The sequence below is a fragment of the Taudactylus pleione genome, unplaced genomic scaffold (genome assembly GCF_031769625.1).
Source record: "Taudactylus pleione unplaced genomic scaffold, aTauple2 ptg000036l, whole genome shotgun sequence".
In the NCBI taxonomy this organism is placed as follows: Eukaryota; Metazoa; Chordata; class Amphibia; order Anura; family Myobatrachidae; genus Taudactylus; species Taudactylus pleione.
In genome coordinates, this window is record NW_028284438.1 from 6,725,064 (window position 1) to 6,750,398 (window position 25,335).

The window sequence follows — 25,335 nt, forward strand, 5'->3', positions numbered from 1 at the left end:
GGTATTTGTGAGTGCTTGTTTTAGCTCAATCAGTCCCATGAAGTCCAAAGCTTTTAAGCGTACCAGGAGGAATAACTACATAAAAAGCACACCTAAGAGGAGGTGTAGGATGTAGAAAAAAACAAGCCAGTATTTCCTTTTCGGATAACCCGTGCAGTATTAGCGTGCCGGGTTCAGTTGGAATCTGGAATCATCCCCTAAATGTGCAGATGCATAGTTTTGCATTAACAAACAAACATCTTTTATGTTCAGCTCTTACTAATCCATTAAGTAAAAGAAAATATGAGATTCCTGGTCATAAATTGGAGAAAAGACTAGAGAAACAAAGGTGCATGGGTTGTGTACAGTACAACTGAGAGAGAGCATATGTGTAATGAAGACAAATGTGCAGATATAAAATGAACTGACAGGAGAGTGTTGTCATGTATCTCTTATGTGTTTGAAGATGTAGATTTCACCTTCGCCTGCTCTAAATAAATTATTTTCTTAGCATTGTGGGGTTTTTGTGTTAACCTGCTGCACAAATATGGCTAATGGCCATTAGCGATTCTGTCCATCAGTCAAAGCTGTGTTACTCACTCAGGGCCTGATTCAGAGTTAGGAATAGAGGGCCTGATTCAGAGCCGCTCGCAAGCGCTTGAGCACTCGCGAGTGGGTCGATGGTGTGCTCTGCGCACGCGCAGCGGCCACACTGCGCGTGCGCAAGCCCCGGAGTGAGAGAGAAAATCTCTCGTTCCGTGGCTCACTACAAAAGGGGATGCTGTCGATGTTGATCAACAGCTAGCCCCGTTTTGCAGGCGTGGCGGGGGGCTGTCTTCACAAACGGAGGCGTTCCCAAGCGAACGCCTGCCATTTGTGGGCGGCCCCACTGACATCACCAGTGATGTCAGTGAGAGAGCTTCCGGCTCTATTAGAGCCAGAAGCTCTCTGGGGCTTGCGGCCACGAGACCCTACCACAAGTGTCTTGTCGCAAGCCCGATGGTTGCGATGGTCTTGACCATCGCGACCATCATCCTGGCCGCTCGCAATAGCTGTGGGTGGTCACCCACAGCTATGCGAGCGGCCAGAAGGCCGCACAAAAAAAAAAAAAAACGCCCAGATTCAGAGCGAGCGCTCTATGAATAAGGGCCAGAGTGAGATTATCTCTCTCAACTGTGAACCTGAACAAACCATATTGCAATGCAAGGGGTGTAAATACATAATTTTTTTTACATGTGGGGTAAATACTGGCTGATTTTGCATGTAGCCCACAAATACTGCACAGCTTTATTATTACTCTACAATTTAGATGTCAGTTTGGAAACACTCCTCCCAAATCTAAATCTCTCTGCACATTTTAAATCTGCCCCACCTGCAGTGCAGCATGGTTTCACCAAGATGATCAGTTGAGAGAGATATCTCACTCTATTCCCAACTCTGAATCAGGCCACAAGTTCTGAGATGGCTTCATTCAAGGTCACAAGCTACTAAATGAATGCTTAATGTAGTCACACAGAATCTGATTTAAAGTTGACTGTAAAGTTGCTCCTTTTGCATAGAAGCAAAGATGTTTCTGTATAGACATTAAACAGAACTGCGTTAAAATATTTAGCCAACCCTGACCTGGATAGCTGCCAAGTTTTTTTGCTCCTGGGACGGTGCCTCATGGACGAAGCGTAACCAATTGGAATGGCGAGGATTTGTGGCATCTAAAACATACAGGACTTCTCCTTTGTTTCCTCGGACCTGAAAAAGACAAAGTTTAATTATTTAAGTACCTAAGATTGTTAGAAAGAAATTATTCGAACAAGTAATACAATTTGACTATTTAGACTAATATTTAAAGGCCAGAACAGGAAAGGTGGAAGCCTTTTGGGAAATTGTGTAGATACCAGGATCAAGGTCAACCCGAAGGGTAAACTGAGGGTCTTGTGAACAGCAGAGTGCTAAAGACAATAGGACCAATTACCCCATTTTCTGCACAATTTTCACAGTGGTTTCTTCATTGCAGTTCATCTAGAATGTGAAATGTGCCAAACTACTTATGTGAATGAGCCCACAGCAGTGGCAAACGCAGGATTTTGAAAGGGGGGTTTCCAAACAGACCCAATGACAAAAACATCTAACCAGAATAAGTCTGCAACATACACTTTATTGTGTACTTCAAGTGTTTTAATATACATAATATAAATAACAAGGCATCAGGTGGCTATAGGCTCAGGGTTGTCTTAACAGCAGTGTGGGCCCTGGGCAAAGCAATGCACTGGGGCCCCTACCCACCCATTCACAGGAAAAAAATTTAAATGGTCAATAAAATTAAACCCTCCTACATGCCCATCAGACCTCCCACACATGCAGAGAGACTGGTCTGAAGCCGGCGGATGAAGTGAAACTGGGACTGAGGTGAGTACTCATCATGGAGGGGTCTATGGGGTGGGGGAGGTTAGATCGGAATACAGTGCACCGGCGGCCGTCTTATAAAAATATCACAAATTTACAAACTGGCCGCAGCTGTAGGGGGGTGGGTTGGTGGGCCCCTACAAGCTTCGGCCCTTGGACAACTGCCCAACAAGCCCAATGGAAGAGATGGCCCTGTATAGGCTGCTCTGATAGACATGATATACTGTATGTGAAGCAACCTGTGGAAATGTTTTTCTGTTTGAAATGGGTAATAGAGAGTAATGTTGATGTTCTAACAATACCCAACTTCCAAAGAGGTCTGAATGTACTTTTGACACCATAGTCCTGACACCACTCAACCTAGTTTTCATTATCTACTTATTGATTTGTGCCCCTTTGTTTAGATATTTTCTACAATTATTATCTATAGCTTCTATTATGTTATTATTTATTTTTACCCTTTTCGTCTGTATGTTTCTCTCCATGTTAGGTACATGCCATCATCATAGCTTTTGACCTTTGCATTTCGTCATCTCTACTTACATCTTACAGCAGCCATTTTGTCCTTTCCTATGCCACTACTTCTTTTACTATAATTACTGACATGCCGACATGTTCTCGCTCCCACCCCTCCCCCTTAGCCTGCACACTACACAACATTGACACAGACAGATACACACAAACACACACACACATTGATAGAGACAGACACACACACACTGACATATGCACTCACCAAAAAAAAAAACATAAATGCAGAGCCAAACTACATAAAGCAGTGAGCAATCATTTATTAAATATAATCCTCCCCCCCCAAATACATACAGCAGTGATCAATCATTTTTCAAATATTATCCTCCCCCCCCAAATACATACAGCAGTGAGCAATCATTTATTAAATATTATCCTCCGCCCCCAAATACATACAGCAGTGAGCAATCATTTATCAAATATTAACCCCCCCCAAATACATACAGCAGTGAGCAATCATTTATCAAATATTATCCTCCCCCCCAAATACATACAGCAGTCATTAATCATTTATTAAATAATATCCTCCCCCCCCAAATACATACAGCAGTGAGCAATCATTTATCAAATATTATCCTCCCCCCCCCCAAATACATACAGCAGTGAGCAATCATTTATTAAATATTATCCTCCCCCCCCCCAAATACATACAGCAGTGAGCAATCATTTATTAAATATTATCCTCCCCCCCCCCCCCAAATACATACAGCAGTCATTTGGCTTTGGCTTACCAAAAGGCAAATACATACAGCAAGGAATCCTCTGGCATCATTTTGTAAAGATAATCCCCCACCCCCCTATCCCCCCGGCAACTACATATTATCCTACCCCCCTAGGCCATCTGCCCCCCACCTGCAAATACATACAGCAGTGAGTCATCCTCCTACATCTTATTATAAATAATTCCCCCCGGCATCCCAACCTACCTCGTGCGGCTCCGGGACTCGCTGCGCTTGCTGTAAAAGACAGAGAGTCCCTGGCAGCGGAGGCGCTCTCTCACAGTGCCGGCCGGTCACAGTGCCCCTATGGGAAGTGACTGGGAGGGGCAGCTCCCCCTACAGCCAGCCCAGGCTTTGCAAAAAAAAAAAAAAGTAATATTGTTTAGCAGCTCGCCGGGCCAGCGGTGATGGAGCAACGGGCAGGGGGGGTTTCTAGGTACTCGGAAACCCCCCCTGCGTGCGCGGGTGCACAGGCATACCAGACTAATAAAAAGATCAGAGCCATGTATTAAAACTCATGAACAACTAATAAATGTATTGTTATCTGGTCTTAAAGTATGTACAGGATCCTTTTACAATGGTATTGCTGAAATATGTCACCTCCATTAGGCTACCAATGAGGAAGCAAAACTAATAATTCTAGCAATTATACAAATTGTTTTCAACTTATTTGTTCCTGTAGCCCTGTATATTAAATGAGTGGGTATTCTTGTCAACAAACATAAAGCTACCACGTGCCATGTGCCACCTCTAGCTAGGGTGCATGATGCTCAGAAAAACTGTCATTTTCTTATCTTCCAGAATACTATTGGTCTGGCAGTATAATTCCACTCTCTCTACGTATGTGGCCCAATCCACAATATCATTGTCAAAACTGCATATACGAGGGTGGTTCAATAAGTAAGGTAACCGCCAGGCCAGAGCAGGTAGGCCACTGCTTCCCCTCATTGGCATTAGATTGCACCTCATATCAGTCAGACTGTCCCAACATCAGCTGTAAGATGGGGAGGCTGATGCAAACATGGTCAAACATTGAGGTGCATAGTGTGATCAGATTTCTGCGTCTAAATGGCACATTAGCAGTTGAAATTCATCACCAACTTGTTGAGGTATACAGAGATAACTCGCTGCGCTTGTTGTTCGCTTCACAGAAACAGGTTTGGGAATTCCCTCCTTAGTAGCCTCCAGAGTGAGGACTGTTTTGATCCTAGGGGCATTGTGGAAGTGGAAGAGGCAGGATTGGGAGATAGTATGGATGTGGTGGGTGAAGTCAATAATGACCCCCAGACAGCAGACTTGAGGGATTGCCTCATGATTTGTAAAGGCAAAACCAGGTTGATTTGGCTTTTATAAAACAATCACCACTCTAAAACCTGCTGAAAAATCAGCACTTTTAACAAATTAGACCCTATTATATTTTTCCCACCATCTTCAGTTAGCTTACAGCTGAACGATAAACAAACAAGCATGTGTATGAAGAAAACAGGACCATTTCAGTTTAATGGGGTCCTAATGTTCTGTGTTTGTTTTTATATATTCTCTTCATCTACATTTTAAGAGCATAGAAAACAAATGCAAAGATCTTGGAAACGTGCCTAAAGCTGGTCATACATTTTTGATAAACTGTCTGTCATTTGATCAAATATCTGCCAGACCGACAGACATTTTATCTGACTGAAACCAACGGATATTGTGGCGATACACTGGGAGATTTTTTGCAGTGCATGACCACACAATATCTGGACTCCCCGTCTGTGAAGGAACAGGGGAAATGCCGGGCATACACTGCCAGATGTGGGCGACCAATTATCGTAAAAGATTTTTCATGCCTACTGTCCGATCATTGCTGATTGGTCGCGGCAATACACCATGCAATTATCAGCCCGATCGAATATATGCATAATGTGTGCCAAGTTTTGAGGCTTATACGTAATAGTATGATGTTCACTAAAGCAGATGCAAAGGCAATAAATGAAGCACAATAAATATCATTGTGCACTTTAGTCAAAGTCATAATATGTCACAGTTTTTACTGGTTTAATGCTCATTCATGTTTGCTCTGGTTTTAATACTTTTTGGGGAAATTACATACATGATATATTTAGCATAAAAATACAAAAAAATATTGTTATGGCAGGGCTACGACTAGGTGGGGGACAAGGGGAGCACATGCCCCGGGCACTAGATCTAAGGGGGCCAAGACGGTTGGCGATAAATGTGGGAAAACAGTGATGATGCATGCTATGGTGGTAGGTAGGTAGGCTTCATAGGGTAGGCCAAGGCCCGGATTAAAGGGGAAGCACAGGGGGCAAGTGCCGCCGGGCTCCCCTCTCTCAAGGGGTCTGCCTGGCCAGAGCTTCCTGACCCATTTTTAGCTGATGTCTTGTTCGGTGGTTGTGGCCGGACTCCATGCCTGCACTGCTGGACTAATCAGCAGCAGCATTCAGGCATAGAGGAATCAAGATCACCCGGCATAATAAAGCTTTTTTTTCCCTATCTGCACTGCGGGCCTGAGTCAGAGGTGCACGCTATTTGCGTGCGCAAGCTCTGAATCAGGGCATCCCTTTTTTTTTAAATTCCGGCCTCCAGGTCGCTCGCACAGTTGTGGGTGACCACCCATTGCGAGGAGACCCTTGCGAGGAGACCCTTGTGGTAGGGTCTCAGCACTCGCAATGCCAAGTGGTCTTCCTGCTCTAATAGAGCAGGAAGTGCACTACTGACATCACGAGTGATGTCAGTAGGGCCGCCCACAAACGGCAGGCGTTCCTTCGGGAACGCCTCCGTTTGTACAGCCACCCCCCCCTCCCCGCCTACAAAACGGGGCGAGCTGTCGATCAACATTGACAGCCGCCCCATTTTGTTGCAAGCCCCGGAGCTTGTGATTTCTCACTCGCTACGGGGCTTGCGCACACACCTTGCGCACAGCACGTGTGCGCATTGGCCCACCATTGACCCGCTTGACCCGTCTGAATCAGGCCCTATGTCCGTGACGTCATGAAGTCACGCGCACTGAACAACAGTGTTTGAGGAGCCTGCCGCTGCCTTAAGGAGGAGCAAAGAGAAGATCCAGGTAAGTGGTGGTGGGGGAGGAGTGGCACAAACAGAGATATAGGGGGGGAGAGAAACATGCTGCTACAGTGATACGGGAAGGTGGGCATAGACTGCTGTAAAGACCAGGGGGGGGGTTCTGAAAGGACAGAGTCTATAGTTATGACGGGGGTGGGGGCAAATTACTGCCTTGCCCCTGGTGACAAAATTTTAATAATGTATTGGAGGCCAATTAGAAAAGTTTCTAACATCCTTAAGCTTAGTGGATCATAAGTAACCTCAATCCTGTCCAACCAGAAATGGAAAAAAGAATAAACATCTGATTGGACAGGATCAAATTTGGATCAGCTTAGCTCTCAGAAGATAAGAGCTTTACTAAATCATATCCTTACTGTTCAGAACAGAGTTTTCATCTAAAGGAAAACAGTACATGTAGCTGCATAAAACTGCTTCACGTCAAAGAATACAGTGGATCAAAATAATGTAAACTGCAAGACAACACAACAATTACATCAGAAGTTTAAACTTTAGCTTAATATGATTAACTTGGAGCGCATGTGCTAGGCATCAAGGTGCAGTGATTTATAGTGCATACTAACTTTATTACAATATCAAATATTTACTTTAAACTGCATGCAATGTCTAGTTTTAGTTCAACAGGTGGAACATCTAATGCAAGTTCAGACGTGTCATACAATGCTTCTACTTTTCTGATGTTACACAGATCACAGATAGCAGTTACATAATCTGGTAATATTGAACATATAATCTGTCTATTGAATTTTTACCCCCAACCCAAATAGAAAAAGCAATTAAACAGATTATTTCACACTGCTGGGCTTACATTCTGTAGTAGCAGTGGGAGTGTAGTACATGTTATGTGCTGTAACTTACAGCAGCAATTTATATTTTTACTCCTATTTTTCCAGTGTTTTGTAAGGAAATAAAGCAAATATATGATGTCTGGTAGTTACAGCATATTTTGGCACACCAGAGCCCTAGGTATTTCACACAATCACAAACTGGGTCTTAAAACTTGTGTCTTATGGTCCACAGCTGGACACGGCTCTGCAATGACACAGGTATTTTGAAGAACTGGAGACGGACTACTTGTATTTTCAGAGAAGTTTTATCACTCACAACAAGTGATGAAACTCATTGCGTATGATAAATGGTGCTCCAGCCAATCAGCTCCCAACTGTCATTTTGACAGTTAGGAGCTCATTGGCTGGAGCACCATTTATCATACGCAATGAGTTTCATCACTTGTTGTGAGTGATAAAACTTGTTGATAAATAAGGCCCTCTGATGGTCCCAGAAAAATATAGTGAAAGCTTGTTATTACCGGATTACCCATCAACTCAAATAATGCTAAGGTTAATGGTGTTCCTGAGAAAAGTACAAAAACAACTTAATAGAGCCCTTCTAATAGTTGCACCTGATGTGGTGTAGACATTGACCAAACAGGGACCTTTATACCAATTACACCGGCTCTGAAGGAAAAACACATGCAGTTATTTATTTGCTACCAGGAGGCAAGAAACTGTGTTATTGAGCCAAGCATCCTTTATAGCAGTGAGCCATTACCTCTGCCACAGACCACTCATATGGGAGTAAAAAAAAAAGCTTTATTAATGTACATACCTCCTAAAAGTGCACAGGAGTACATCACATCATGCTGGACCCTGCTAATCAGATTCCCAATATCTTAAGACAGAAAAGCTTGCTAACATACTGATGGAAAATCATAGAGATACCCTAAAAGAGAAGAGAGACGCCAGGAACTAAAAAGACTCTGTGGAGAAATAGACACTGTGGGGTCTATTTACTAAGCTTTGGATGGAGATAAAGAGAACGGAGATAAGGTACCAGCCAATCAGCTCCTAACTGTCATTATTCAAGCACAGCCTGTGACATGGCAGTTAGGAGCTGATTAGCTGGTACCTTATCACCATTCACTTAATCTCCATCCAAGTCTTAGTAAATAGACCCCTATGCCTCTTAAGAAGTCCAAGTTTAAAGAAAAGTGCTGATGATGATGGAAGTTGTAAACAGGGCTGTGGAGCTGAAGTCATAGAGTCGGCATTAACAATGTGTGTACCGCATGGATGAGGATTAGGTGCATTGCACATTATTTACTTGCGAATATATGAATATATGACAGTGAAATCCTGTATTTTTGTAAATAGCAGGAGCTGTAAGCCAGGACTTAACAGCACAGTCAGCAAGGCTGGGTTGGTCTCTGTTTAGGAACAATAAAGTTTAAAATAACAGGGAGAAAAAACTGCATTGTGAAATTGAATGCTTGTCTGTTGTTCAGAGAGGTAACACATGGCAATATGATACTAATAATGTTGGTAGTACAGGCAAACCAACATGACCGCTTACATCAGGAACAAAATGCTCTGCTCCTGGACTTTCCACCTAATTTATGATTGCAGACACCTGTAGGTAATTCATGAGAAAGGTGTTTCAAACTTTCAACACAGGTGGCTGCATCATATATTAGGTGGGAAGTCCAGGAGCAGAGCATTTTGTACCTTATGGAAGGGGTCATGTTGGAGGGTCTGGTAGTGGTGGTACCGTACAGGAGATAGGTGATGACTCGGAGTACTAATAATGTTGGCACAGCAGGGGTGAGGATTAGCAGCATTGGGCAATCGTTACTGGAGAATACGTATCATTTATTGCATTTACTTAATTACACTGTTGTCTTATACGGGAGGAGATGTATTATAGCAGCACGTTAAGTGTTGCTATATCGCTTCCTGCTTTGCCTCTTTAATTAGGCGAAGCAGGAAGCACTAACGATGAGATGTTTGAATATCTCATCGGCCGGAGCGGGGGAGTGTTAACTCCTCCCTCCGCTGATCCCTGAAGGGGTACACAGTGCATCAGCTGGCTTCACTGAGCATGCGCGGGATCTCGCAAGTATCGCGAGATCCTGTGTGCAGCCCTGGAGCCGGCAGCCCCCCTACAGCAGGGACAGCGCTGTCCCTGCTGTGGGGATAGGGCATCGCCAGGCTGTAGCTGTCAATAGCGACAGCTGCAGCAGGCGGAACGGTCAGGCGAACTGACCGTTCATACAATGCCCAGGCTATCGGCACTGCTATCTTGCAGATAGCAGCGCCGATAATGACAGGGGCGCATAGCGCCCCTGTCATTTACTGCCAAACCCCCATGATCATACATCGGGGAGAAGCGGTAACAGCGCACATAACGTGCGCTGATACTGCTTTGGCGTTTCATACATCTCCCCCAATGATTCTCCGGTAACTAATAAGTAATCAATTACTTGTTGGTAGAAGTGGTCACTCTACAAATTTCTCATTTATAATGGAGTTGGAGTAGGAGTGTAGTAATAAAGGAGGAGGTAGAGTTGGAGTCGAAGGTTTGGTTTACTAACTACACTGCCATGGTGTTTTATATATATCTTACATTCATATACTCTATTAGATTGGTCTTAGTACCTGTATATCAGTTTGTGCATGCTCTGTTATGTAAAGTTTACTCCACAAGTGTTACAATATGTAGACCTTATCCTAAGGACTGGTGAATTGTAACTAGGCTGCGAATACAACTACATTCAATTCAAAGTAGAGGGCTAATTTGTGTGGTGTATACACTGTATAACCGAGGCAAAATTGAAGATCTAAATGGTGCTTCATTACGAGCCTATGTGCATGCTCAGAATACCAGAGTGGATATACAAGCATCAGCCTCCCAAAATGTTTATACAGCGCTAAGTTATTGCATATTATGCCACTGGTCCCGATAAAAATAACAAAATCTGCTAAATATTTACAAGGTTTTTGTGAAAACAAAGGAAGAAAACAATAAAACAAAGCATTAAAGTTAGTAAGGAATGTACAAACCAATAAGTTAAACTTGAATGTAGGTGGACAAACCAATTAGTGTCACAGTGCAAGCTGGTTTAGTGAATCCACTTGTACCAGGATTTGCCCTCAAATTTGCATAACGAAGGGAGGCATACAGTTCTTGCTATAAAGGTTAAAAAAATAGAAGCCTTTAGTACCTAGGTGGAAATAGCCTATAGTGGAAGATGAAATTACTCTCTGTACCACTGCCCAGGAAAGTGGACATAAGTGGTTGTAAGGTATAATTGAAGTGGTGATGCTGGCAATGATTATAATAGATGAAAAGAGGATGGAAATACTTGACAGGATTTATCCCAAACCCATCAGACTTTGTAGTTTCCCAGATACTTGGAGCAGGATATGAGCAGATGTCCTCTAGTGACAAATGGGACCCACCCAAGTTGCATGGACTCCACAGCAAGAACTACTGGTGTCCTGAACGGTATGCAGTCGGGAAGCCGGCGGACCTAAACCCGACAGCCGGCTTCCCGACTGTCATATCCGGGCAAGGGTCTAAAGACAGGCGTCGATATGCCGACGCCTGTCATTAGACATACGCCGGGAGCCCGACGCCCGGCATCCCGATCGAAGGGATGCCGAGCGCGAGTGCGGATAGCCGCGGGGGGGGAGGGTTAGGTTTAGGGTTCCCGGGGGGGAACTAGGGTTAGGCACCCCCCCCGGGAGGTTAGGTTTAGGCTGGGGGAAGGGGGGGTTAGCGTTAGGCACCCTCAGGGGGGGACTTAGGGTTAGACACCCACCTGTGGGACTTAGGTTTAGGCGGCGAGAAGGGGGGTTAGGTTTAGGCACTTAGAGGGGGGATTAGGGTTATGCACTGGGGGGGGAAGGTTAGGGTTAGGCACCCCTAAGGGAGGGTTAGGGTTAGTGGGTAGAAATAGGTTAGTATATACTTACCTTAGGACGATCGGTATTCCTCCTCTGCCGGGATGCCGCTGTCGGGATTCCAACCGCCGGGCATGGGTCCAGCGGTAAATCATACCGATTCCCACTGCTAATTTGAACAGTGAGCAACAGGATAACTCCCACTCTTGAGCAAAATCCCTGACACAAATATCCACCTAATTGAGAGCAAATAAAGACCAGCCAGTGAAGATTGGAATTTGACCAGAATATGGCAACTAGAGCATCACTGTTCCACTTTAACTCTGAAATCATTGTCCGGAGTTGAACAAAATACTGACCCACTAAGCCAGAGCCTTAAAGAAGTCATAGAATATTAGAGGCAGCTGAAGTCCCAGGCAAGAGTTTGACTCCAAACCGGAAATAAAATGTAAGCCACATCTACTTTCTCTAAAAGAATGTTTACAGGTAATTTCAATTCAAACTGAATTGAGCACTGGTTAAGGAAACCCCTAAAGGCTAAGAATCCCTTTCGTGTTTAAGCAGAGCTGAGTGGGGGCTTCAACTGAAGGGAATTGCAGAAATTGCATAATATGGTGCTAGTTATCTCTTTACAAGAAGCTTGGCCAGAGCATTCTTTTACGGTTCAAGCTAGTTTAGCGGACTCGCTTAAACAAAACAGAATTTGTGCTGCCAATGGCAGGGGCATGGAGTCTAATTAGCCCCTGGTATTTACCCTGCTAGTGGATTGAATTTTTCTACTCTATGAGCAAATATTAGAACGTCATCACCTGTCTACAATGTACATAGATTTGCTCCCATGAAAGGACACCAAAAGATATCTCTAGGGCTTTACATGTATTGTTTCACCAACCATTGACTTCTCAATTCATATAATGTCAAATCTTAGGAGTTTCCAAAGATGACCTCCTTGACAATGGTGATAGCTCTCTGATCAGTTCAGTCTCATTTGGTTTCTGATATACAGAACAATATTTGAATACATGGCTTTCCTAATTAGTTGGGCTTGAAGGTAACTTTATTTAACTTGCTCTAGTTAAAAAGTATTAGATTACTTTATCTACATTTGAAAAACCTCTCTACACTGATATGCATCAATCAATACAATCTGTTTCAAGATTGCTTCCTTGAACTTACAAATTGGGCTTACAAATCACTTCATATATAATTTTATAAGCTTTCTATTCACATTTTATAGGTACCCTGGCAACAACCTCTCAGTCATTGACTGGTGATCTATTCAAGTTTACTTTCTTGGGACTAAATCAGTCCTTATTGTGCCTTGAGCAAAATGAGAATTTTATATGTTATACTGTTACCTGTGAGCTCACCTGATTACTGTTACTGACTGCTTACGTGTCTGCATGCTGCCTGATCTGATTACTTTACATGGATCTAACCTTAACTATTACTGTCTGCTCATGATCTTGACCATTGGCTTGTATTGTGACCTGTAACCTGCGCTACCCTTTCCTGACTCCTGGGCTCTACCCAACTACATCTGTATCTCATCCAAGTGTCATTTGATACATGCAGTGTCAGCTGCTGCATGATGGGGTTGCCTTGTTTGTGTGTCCCACAGCAAAGCCAATTACATTTTTGCAGTAGTCCCTGTGGAAAACCAGTTACCCATTAGACTCTGTGCCTCAGATGAACCAGTTTAAAATGTTAGCATCACTCACCGGCGGACAAAGATAAGTTATTCCATCTGTAGAAGGTGTAAGATGTATGACCTTTCCTACAGGAGAGGAACAACTTTCTGGACAGACACTCTGATCACAATATTTTTGGGGGGAGTTTGCACACCAATAGATTTAATTGAAGACTGACCAAAAAATACAAATTCACAAGCAGCAACCTTTTTGCTATAGACGTCCTCTTGGTGGTACATTATTATATAGCACTACCATATTATGCACTGTACGGAGAACATATATCATGTACATCAGTCCTTGCCCCATTGGAGATCAAATTCCCAACACACTGGTCTATATTTAGTCAGCAGCCAATAAGCCTATCACCATGGTTTGGCTTGCGGGGGAAAAGCAGAGCACTCAGTGATCAGGGCTCTGGTTGGAATCAAACTCCTGATCCCAATGTAGTCAAGCAACAAGACTAACCACTGTGCCACCATACTACCCAATTGGATTGACAACACATACAACTGGACACAGTGAAATCAGTGGCATTTTGGCACATAGGTTCAGTATACAGTGTATCATAAATGCAAGTATTCATCTGAAGCATGTTTACACAGTATAAGATTGAAAAGCTTTGCCTGTTTGAACAGGGCTTATTTGAACATTAGCCTAAGCAGGCTTCAGAAATCATTGAGAACGCCGATTCCCTAAGAGGAAGAAAATCTCATTACCTCTGGCACATTTTAACAAAATCAATATTATTGGGAATTAAGTGAAAACCGAGCACAGCTTATCTCATTTTCTAATGTAATAATATATTTTTTGCAGATAATGTCCAAGTTGCATTACAGATTGGATAACATACTATAAATATCTATTAAAAAATTAACACAACAAAACACCATTGTTGCAAGAAACAACATAAGCATTCCTGTAACACTAATAATGCAAAAAGCATGCACACCTTAAAAGAGATGTCATAAAATCAGAAATCACATTTTGATGACATCTAAACGTTAGAGATTTTTATTGACAGTAGAGATCCTAGTATATACTTTTATCCTGAAATAATATATGTACATACATTTAGTGCAATGTGTAGATTTTATACTAGGGTATATTTATTATAGGGAGAAAAGCCCTAAATAAGATGAAACAAGTAATTCTCCCTATTTCGGTAGCCCAACACAGCTGGTGATGGCTACCACTGGCAATAGCCTTCACCAGCTACCTCCAGCACCAGCTAAAGCCCATGATCCCAGCGCTAAGAGAAGAAAAAAACAATGTTATCATCATCACCATCATCATCAGTATGTGACTGCAATTACGCAAATACACTCTCACGGTACTCGGACTGCGTTTTCACCTTGTGACCACCATTCATTATGAACTATTGTTTAAAAAGACAGCCCAGACACATTTTAAAATAAATTTTAGTAGAATAAAAGACTTATCAAAACTCTTGCTCAATACTTTATCAAATATAAAACAAATATATTTCTTCTTTCTTGATAAAATACGGTCCAAGTGGAAATAAACAACTGGCAAACAACCCATAAAATAAGATCCACCTGCACACTTAGGACCCCCCTTCACCAAACAACTAATAAGAAGCAGCCAGCATGGAAAATGCTTGTGATTAGTTGTCTGGTGAAAGAAAATATTGGAAATACCAACTTTTATCATTAAGCAATGGTGAGCACTCGTGTGTCGTGGGTCGTTAGGATATCAAAAAATGGGGAACCCCACCCCCAATTTAGACTATGAGCCATATTCAATTGCAGGCAAAAAGCCATTCTCTCGCCGATCACGTCATTTCGCCTGTCGGGAACTTTCCGTCCAATTCAATTGCAATGACTTTTTGCCTAAGCAGAAAGTCAATGCATTCAGATAGGTGAAAAAGATTTGCCTCTGAATGGAGGTGGAATATAGTGCAGTTTTGGGGTGCAAAGTTGCGGTAACCCCCGTGCAGTGTTTGGACAGTCCCCCAAAGGTACACTGCATCAAAAAAAGTTAAAACCGTAAGAACACCCCAAAAAAGTACTTTCATTTTGGGGGCGAAAAAGTGCAAAGTTGGGGGACAAACTAGCGAAATAGACTCCAGTGGGGTCCCCAAGTATGCCCAAGGGTTTTTTTCTTTGCAGGTGTTTGTGTCCTTGATTTTTAAAACTTCACTTTAACAACTTTAAAATATGCTAGCCCCCATTTACAGGTACCCCAAATTTGCTGGGACTAGTTATTTTGATGAAAAAATGTTGCTAAATGCTATTCTTCACCCCATATGCAAATACGCTAAAAAGCACCTATTGAGAGCATTAAAGTACCCCAAATACCTTCAGCAGGGCTATTCGGAGGTATCCATACTGATCCCTATGTCAGTGCATCTTTTGGGGGGTGTCAGGCTGATTTCCCCAAAAGTGGTCCCGTTTTCGCGTCCCTTGGAATTGAATAGGGAGAATAGCAGCCGTACGCGCGATACTTTTCCGGACCCAAAACCAGCGATGTAGGCGGAAAGTGCACCAGGCGAAAAGTTCAGGACCTTTCGCCGGCAATTAGATCAAGAAAGAAGAAAATATAATTTTTGTACATTTGATAACGTGGTAAACAAGTGAGCCGAGTATTTTATGAAAAAAAAACATTTATCTAAAATTGTGTGTCAGCTTTGTGGGCTTTTTCATATCATTTTGCTCAAATAGGGTGGTAGTGATTTCTGTACATTGTAATTGGATCACTGATGTGGCAGAGTTTCTATATCAAAATTCCAAATATTGATAATTACCTCAAACCTCAAATCCTGGGGGGGAGATTGGTGAAGAACCCCACATGCAACCAGACTCTAAAAGGGGGGAACAAACTGTTTTTTATACTACGCCCCATATAAAGGCAACATTCCTATGCTGGCCAATCAGGGTTAGGTACTGTATCAGTAATGCCAGAAAACCCCATACCTGTAAACTTCCTGTTATGGTAGAAATCAGTCCAGTCTGTTCAATGCATAATCCAGATTTTTTCACTATTCATTAATTTACTTTATTTTGAAGCCAGGACTGGGGGTTTTAGGTGTAAAGGAGGCTTATCCCATTATCTATCATTGCAGGATCAGCTCCCACAGGAAATAATTGTAGAGCAACAGACTATCGCTAATCACATCTGCTTTGTAAATTGGGATGTGTTTGCCCACTTCTCAAGTGGGTGCTATTTATTCACTGAACTCTTGGCAAATCAAAATATAATTAATTAGCTGTCTATGAATCTTTGAAATTCAACTGAATTTAAAAATTTGATTTGACCTCTGACGGAGCAGCAGTTCCGGTAACTGTTCTCCCACTATCCCAAATCCCTACCCCTAACTTCTCCCCCTAGTGTCTGACCCTAGCACATACCGACATTTCAGAGGATGACATTGTGTACATATCGATATTCTGGGGATGTTCACATGCTGCATATCGTCATTCCAACAATGTCGACATCATAGCTCTCTACATTGTGATGCCCACATTATGACTGTCTATATTGCGAATGGCGACCTTATGACTGCATCCCGGGCGCTGGAGCACCTGATGGAAGCCCATACAAACACAGGGAGAGCATATTAGTCATACCCATGACTCCAGCACTATGAGGCAGCAATATTAACCACAATGCCGTCATATTGCTCACAAATATAACAGAAGTGAGGCATTTTCTGCTTGTCATCCACACAAAAGTCTATAAAGGAAGACTTTCAAAAATAACACTTTCACTAACCATTTTAATGCTAACCACACTCCTTACCTCCCACATTAATCTGTTATCCATAATTTCATCCACTTCACCAGGGATTCGCTTTTCTCCAGCAAATGGTCCAAACTTCTCCCCCTAATCAGAAAGAAAAGATGTCATATATGGTAATTAGTACACAAAATGAAGATGTCAGTTAAAAGTTATATGGTTAACATTTTTGATTCTGATTGCATGGGCTTCCTGTTGTCTCTAACCACAATCCATTACAGATCCACCATTACTGAACATCACAACATATCTGAAGGGGCTGCCAAGAGGTATAGGGGTAGATGTACTAAGCCTCGAAGAGAGATAAAGTGGATATAGATAGAGCACCAACCAATCAGCTCCTGTCATTTTTCAAACACAAGGTCGTATTCAATTAGTTTTGCACCCGCGATACTTTTCTGCATGAAGCACTTTACGCCTACTTTGCTTGTTTTGTACGCAAAAACTTTTAGTGCGCACCCCCGCTTCCAAAGGACGTGAAGCTCAAACATGTGAAAAGTGCAGTCATTATTGGGGAAATCAGCCTGACACCCCCCAAAAGATGTACTAACATTGGGGATCAGCATAGATGTCCCCGATTAGCCCCCATTGAGCTATTTGGTGTACTTAACTGCTGTCAATTGCCTCTATATAGCGTTTTTGCATAAGTGGTGAAGAATAGCATTTAGCAAATATTTTGGGAGGAAATAACTATTCCCAGCAAATTTGGGAATTTTCCGGTACTTGAAAATGGGTGCAAGCATGGTTAAAAATTGCTAAAGTGAAGTCTTAAAAAGCATTAAAAACGCACCTTCAGCAAGCACCTGCAATCAAAAAAACCCTCCCCAATACTTGCAGACCCCCCCAAAGTCTATTTCGCTAGTTTTTTAGTTTGTACCCCAACTTTGAACTTTTTCGCCCCTTTTTCAAAGTCTTTTTTTTGCATTTTTTTTGAGGGACTGTCCAAAGGGTGCAGAGTGGTTTCTGCATCCCTGCACCCCAAAACCGCAATTCTGCACTTTCTTCCGCCAGGTATTCATAGGCAAAACTTTTTTGCCTATTACATTGCATTGACTTTCCGCGTACGCGAAAAGACTTTGCAATTGAATACGGCAAATAGTTGCCACCTTGCGAAGAGACGCAATCGGCGATACTTTTTCGCCGATCACAGCTTTTCACACCTAATTGAATACAGCACACAGTCTGTAAAGTGACAGTTAAGAGCTAATTGGTTGGTGCTTTATCTCTCTCCACTTTATCTTTCTCCAATGCTTAGTACATATGTAGTATGTTGTCTTCAGAAGCACTTGGTTAAACATGTGTCAGGCGACTAAAGATGCTGCATATATGTTGCAGTTTGTTAACACCACTTAATTAAAGGATACAGCAATTGGAAGTACAAATCTTTGTTTTCTTTTGGAATACTGTACATAAGGACAACATCCCCTTTATTGTTGACTTTACTTTTTTGTGCTTATAACCTTAAAATTGTGTACTTCAGTAATACTAATTTATTAATGCGATTTACTCAAGGTCATTGTGTAGTTCCCTCATTTCTGATCTAACATGAATGGTGTCAATGTGTGCTCTTTTAGATGTCACTGTAAATAATAAACGGCAAGCATGAGGAAATGACAATCGTCCATTTGCTCACAAACAATGAAAAACAGACAAAATTGTCAGTCAGACAAATTGGTTAAATCAAAATGAATTTAACCAATATGAACAATAAATTTTTGTTCATTTTCCAGTGTTTAAGACCATATGGTCAACTGTCATTTGCTCCCATACATTACCAGATTTTCATTCCAACCAGACAGATTGGACATATCTCTGACAGATAATTGTATAGTGTATGCCCAGCTTTACAAATAGCATCCAGTTAGAAGACATTATACAGCAACATGATGTTTTTGCTAAAGAGCATTGCTGAATGTGAACATCTGAAAATCTTGTTGATCACTGTGATGACAGATGAGCTATCTACTCACACCCAGCAATGAGACCCAATTGAGGTACTCTATGGCTGTGTGGGTCTGCACAGCAATACTGCAATAGTCATACACAGCCCAGCCCACAGGAAAAAGTATTGGCCACCACTTAGGAGAGGGCGGTGTAGATAAATGCTCGAGTCATCTTACTGATAAAAGATAAATGCCTGTGTTTTATATTTAATGTTGATTCAGAAGTAAAATACAACATAATTGCCACACAAGCAGCTCAATACCAAAGGCATGCAAAGTAAAGAGATCTCAGGGATTCTTGTAGTTATATAGCATTATATAGCTAGGAGCACTGCAAATACAATGAGTAGTGTCTCTAAATAGTAACATTCAAGCAAAAATAAGAGGTATGGATTACCCTAGTCAATAGAGTTTACAATCTAAACCTCTCCCTTAGAAAATAACCTGATGATAGCTTCAGGGGAGAAACTCCCTAATACTCAGGAATAAGGCTAAATATGCCTGCACCCCCTGGTTTGTCTGTATCCCCTGCATTCCCCCTGCTGCTCTGACATTGCTTGCAGTGAGGAGTGTGTAGACGTGGCATCTCCCCTCCCGGCTCACACACATACACTGACTATACACTGTGACCGGGACTCCATGCACTTCCAGCGCAGCTCCCTGACACCCGTCAGCCATCATCATAGCCTGTATCTTATCATCACACGAACCTTTGTCACTCTCCTGCTGGTGTACAGCCCCATCCCGTCCTGAACGTGGGAAGACTTCAGGGAGAATCTGTCTGGCACGTATATGCCCAGCATGTTTATGGGATATGCTCTTTAATAGCTTAGACAGGCAGCATGGGCATGCAGGGAATGTTGGCCGGGGTGGATGGCTGTTTATTGCATGGTGTGGGCAGTAGCAGTAGATGGGGGACACCCGGTGCCAGGGAAGGGGGTCTCCAGCACGCACCGTGTCTGTGTGTTCCTGCACAGGGGGCGGCACACTGCTCTCCTATTGGCTGCAAGTTTGGCACGCTCGTCCCAAATCAATACAGCAGCTCAGGCTCATTGCTGGGAGAGAGTGAGACAGGGGGAGATGATTCTGAGCTCCTCAGTGTGGGGTCATCACATGTTCTGTGACATTTATTAGGATGTGAAAACAATATGAACATGCAGATTATGGTGCTAGTTTCAAAGACACAGAATACAAGGACTTGGCTGCATAACGGGAAAATATTTTTGTGTGTTTTGAATCTCACTGTATCATGTATTGACAGTTGGTGTTTACATTATATTTGAAATTATATACATTATACTGTAGTAAGAACTTGCAATTAACCCACAGAAGTCTGAAATGTATTTGTAGTTTAGTACTAGCCAGAGCATAGAAGTAATTACCTTGTTGTCTGATTCATTTGCCTTTTTAACAGTGAGACTCCACAGACAGGGGTGTAGCCAGAAATTTGTGGGTCCCATAGCGTCATTTTGAAAGGGCACCTACCCCCTGTTCATTTTAGAATGTTTAGCATACTAGTGCTGTAGTTCATTGTATGATTGATAGTGGTGTCCTAATTCACATTATACCATAAAGTGCACCCAGTTCATATTATTCCATGATATAGTCCCCAAGTTAGCAATAAGCCACATTGTTCTGCCACCTTTACAAATGCCACACAGTGTCCCAGTTTACATTATGACATATAGGGGTCTATTTACTAAGCAGTGTTAGGAGACAAAATTAAATGAGATAAGGTACTAGCCTATCAGCTCCCAACTGCCATGTCACAGGCTGTGTTTGAAAAATGACAGTTGGGAGCTGATTGGCTGGTACCTTATCTCTTTTCACTTTGTCTCCTAACATTGCTTAGTACATAGACCAGATAGTGTGTAGTGGGCAATTCAGGACAGGGCTGCCATCAGAAATGGAGGGGCCTGGGACTGACAAAACAGGCAGGGCCCCCCACCCCCCACACCTTTTAAAACAGCAGCAATTATATGAGGTATTAGTATTTTAAATGGGGTATTAATAATTAGGGTGTTGTAGGTATTACCACCGGCCGCATGGATCCCGACAGCGGAAGCACGGCAGGGTTGAAGATCCCAAACGTCAAAATGTAAGTATTAACACCCTATTCTAGCCCCTAATCCTCCCTTAGGGGTGCGTAACCCTAACCTTCACCCCAAAGACCCTAGTCCTAACCCCCCTCTAAGTGCCTAAACCTAACCCCCCCTTCCCCGCAGCCTAACCCTAAGTCTCCTGGGGGGGTGCCTAACCTCCTCCCCGGGGTGCCTAACCCACCCTTCCCCTAGACTAACCTCCCAGGGGGGCGCCTAAACCTAAGGGCCTGATTCAGAGCCGTTCGTAAGCGGCCGCTCGTTCGCTCCGAGCGATGCTCGCACAACTGCGCATGCGTATGGGTCATAATGCGCATGCGCCAACCAGTCATTGCGGTCAGAAATCGAGCGCTCGCAAAATAGTGAGTGCCTGCTAATTTGAGTGACAGAATGAGGCGTTTGTGGGTGGTAACAGGGGAAGGTGCTTGAAAATGGGGAGTGGAAATCCGAACGCAGGTGTGCCAAACGGTCAAAACAGGCATTTTATGGGTGTGCATAATTAACAAAGCAGCGTCATCGACCACGTCACTTGGTTGTTTCTTAGCCTGAACTGTTCGCATGATTGCGGTAGGAAAATCCAACCACAAGTACTGCGAGCAGTTCAGATGCCTTTCGATGTACTCGATTAATCTAATAAATAGCGGAGATGATGTAGGATGCGAGCGGCCAGGGGGCGTTTTTACAAAATAGCGAGCGCATGTTTTGATCGCTCGCTCAGACATAGAGGCGTCAACAGACCGCAAAGAGCGAGCGCTCAATTTAAATAGCCGCCCCTTTTTCTGAACGAGCGAGCGCAAATAGCGGCCGGCTCTGAATCAGGCCCTAAGCCCCCCCTGGGAGCCCCCTAACCTAACCCTCCCCCCCCACTGCTGTCCACGCCCGGCTTACCTTCGATCGGTAAGCCGAGTGTCGGGCTCCCGGCGTAGGTGTAATGACATGCGTCGGAATGTCTACACCTGTCATTTGTGCCACTCTGGGATTAGAAAGTCGGGAAGCCAGCGGTCGTGATATAGACCGTCGGCTTCTTGACTACATCCCAATAATTATTATGTATATGCCCTTGATAATTGGGTAAATGGTTTTCTTTTCAATTTTGACACCTCTGGCCCCCTTCTGTCTCTACAGCCCAGCCCTGCTGCCTGACACTTGTCTCCAGTCCAGCCCCACAGCAAGTCCCAGCCCCAGACAGTGAACCCTAGCACTAGGTAGTGAGCCCTAGCACTAGGTAGTCAGCCTCACAGCAAGTACCAGCAGGGCCGGCACTAGGTGTCTCTGCACCCAGCGCCATTCCGTGCTTCCCCTCCACCCGCTCCTTCCGTGTGTCCTCCGCCTGACCATAAAATTATACCTGCAGCAGGTGGCTGGCGGGCGGGGATTTTCTTCACATGGACCCAGCGCCCTTGTGCGGCCGCAATAACAGAACGTATCTGGAGCCAGGCCTGAGTCCCAGCCCCAGACAGCCAGTCCCATCCCAGCCCCACACTTACCTCTTGTTGCTCCTCAGTCCTCCTCACAAGCCGCGGCTCCCCTGTCCACTCTATCAGCGGTGCGGTGTAACGTCAAACGCGCCAGGTCACTGTCTCACTCTTGCTATCTGGGAAGCACAGCGGGCGGTGGCAGTGGGTAACAGGTGAGCGGGTAGTGAGCAATCCCCCTTGATGGCAGTCCCGGCAGTTCTCCTTCTGAGTATGGTGGCGAGTGGGTAGGAGCAGGCCCCCCGAGTGCCCAGGCCCGGTACTCCAGCCCCGACAGTCCCCCCCAAACGGCCCTGATTCAGTGAACCTAGTAGATAACTCTAGGACCAGGGTGCAGTTGAGTCAGATGCCAGAGCTGAGCTCCCTAAGCCTCTGGGCCCCATTGCAATGGCACTCCCTGCACCCACTAAAGCTATGCCCATGCCCACAGATGTTGCAGCAGTGTGATGTGGGGATGGCCATCGGAAGTTGCCTTGCAATGACATAATCTATCTAACCATCCCAGAAATAGAGGAAAAGGGGCAGGGTTGCTGGGTGCTCAGAGTGTGTGGAAGCCTTTTTTTTTATAAAACTTGCGGTAGGCACACACCGTGCACATTAGGTCCAACATGGAAGCAAGCACATCATCATGATTACATCATTTTTTATCAGCACTTGATTTTATATACTGTAGTTTATCCTTAGCATTACTTTTTTTCTTTTCAGATTTGTCATTGCACTTTTTGAGACGTCTTCAATTCAAGAGTCTGTATTTTCATCACAAGGTGGTATGTGATAAGTATTGGGAGATAGCAGAAGTGTTTGGAGACTGTAGATGTGTGCAGGGCAGGCCCGCCTGTCCAGCTGACTACGCTAATGCGTAAGGCGCCAGCCAGCAGAGGGCGCTCAATCCCCAGCGTGGCCAAATTTATACAGGAACCCTCCCGCTGCCACACTCCTTCCCGTTCCGGCGCCACACTCCTTCCTGCCTTCTACCCCTAGGCGCTGCAGGGAGGTTCATTTGCCGGGCGCCTGCTGTTATTTTACCAGCGGGCGCCCAGCTCCCCGCAGTGGCAGCCGGAGCTCACTCCTGAGCTCCGGCTAGGCTTCCCCCACGGGCACTATGTGAGAGACGCCATGACGTCTCTCCCATAGTTATGAGGAGCGGTGGACACAGGGTCGGGGCTTAAGGTAAGTATTCTGTTTTTTTGTGTGTGTGTGTTGTGCGGCACTCTTACAGGGGGCACTACTACAGGGGCTACTGGGGGCAATATTACAGGGGCTACTGGGGGCACTATTACAGGGACTACTGGGGGCACTATTACAGGGGCTACTGGGGGCACTATTACAGGGGCTACTGGGGGCATTATCACAGCGGCACTACTACTGGGGGCATTACTACTGGGAGCAATTTTACAGGGGCACTACTACTGGACATTATTACAGGGGCACTACTACTGGGGGCTAACTTCTTGGGGCATTATTACAGGGGCATTACTACTGTGGGCACTTTTACAAGGGGCATTACTACTGGGGGCAATTTTACAGGGGCATTACTACTGGGGGCATTACTTTTTGGGGCACTACAACTGGGGGCATTACTACTGAGGCCACTGCTAATGGGGCATTGCAGAAGGGGCACCACTACTGGGGGGCACTGCAGAAAGGGTACCACTGCTGTAGGCATTACGTGTAAGTGCCACTACTGCTGTAGGGTCACTACTACTGTGGGCATTGTACAAGGGTCACTACTACTGTGGGCATTGTATTAAGGGCACTACTACTGTGGGCATTGTATTAGGGGTGCTACTACTGTGGGCATTGTGTATAAGGGGCACTAATGTTGGCTTTGTGTAAAAGGAGCACTACTTTGTGTCAGAACATAAATAAAGGACACTACTATGTGGTGTAATGTGAATCGGACACTGTGCGGTGTAATGTGAATAAGATTGTGCTATTGTGTGGTGTAGTTTGAATTGGGAATACCATTGTGTGACCACGCACCTTTCTTTTGAGACCTTTCCTTTAGCATGCCTCCCAACCGTCCCTATTTTGGCGACAAAGTACAAAGTGTTTCAGATGGGGGGGGGAATGGTGAATAGATGACATGCGGATTCATGCGGCATCTATTGACTGGAGAAAGGGACTGGGAGCATGCCCAGCAGCTCCAAGAGCACTGGGCATGTACCCAGCATGATTGGCACTCGTGATTATGGCTTTTCCCATTAGACCACACCCCTTTCCTTTGTCGGGTGCAAGCACCTTCAGTGTGTGCAAATTCAGCCAGGGGGCGCCAAAATGTATCTTACCAAAAATATTAGGCTCGGGCCGGCCCTGGATGTGTGTTATGCCCGAACCCTATGATGGAAGAGATCATATTAACTATTATAACTTTTAACGGCAGTCGATTTTAGTATGTCGATTAATCTGAATAGATTAAGAACATTCACTGCATGAGGAACAGACCCCCTATGAGTTCACTGAGTACATCAGTACTTGTGTGATAGGAATTATGTGCAGTATTCTAAAAGCCTTGAACTGATAATACTGAAATAAATGGAAAGCTCTGTTCCCCTGTCATATAAAAAGTAATTCATAGTGCTTTAAATTTGTGCGATCGAACATGCATTTGTTTCACTACTCCTATTCAGGAACATACAGGTGCAAAAAATGCCCATGCAGCATTGGCCTTATACACATACAGTACAGATGTGTCCTGGTACGTCTTTGCTCCATACGCCATGTAGAGCGCCATGACGTGGAGATGTATCTTGCAGTATGTTGCAGTAAGGCACAATGTAACGTATTGAAGCGCTGGAAAAGCCGGAGAGTGTAGTACAAGTTTCTGTCCACCAGATGTCACTTTACCTAATCTGCACTGCGCATGCATAAAAAAAACAATGCAATGTCTGTATGCCACCCGCTCATGGCTGATTGAACCTGTCATTCGGTACGCAATAGTTGTCATCGATCGAGAGCTGTAATTTAATGTAT

General features: G+C 44.1%; 1 protein-coding gene across 5 annotated transcripts in view; it reads right to left on the reverse strand.

The window, feature by feature from the left end:
* Positions 1–19,689, reverse strand: part of PRDM5 (PR/SET domain 5) — a 261,584-nt gene extending 241,895 nt beyond the window's left edge. For all 5 annotated transcript variants that reach the window (XM_088452227.1, XM_088452225.1, XM_088452226.1 and 2 more), the window contains exons 1-3: positions 19,499–19,689; positions 16,849–16,932; positions 1,603–1,725 (exon numbers count right to left, since the gene is read on the reverse strand). In XM_088452227.1, coding sequence (XP_088308353.1) covers positions 1,603–1,725; positions 16,849–16,932; positions 19,499–19,591 — 300 coding nt within the window. In that variant the 5' untranslated portion in view covers positions 19,592–19,689. The remainder of the gene's footprint in view (positions 1–1,602; positions 1,726–16,848; positions 16,933–19,498) is intronic.
* Between the last annotated feature and the right edge of the window lie 5,646 nt (positions 19,690–25,335).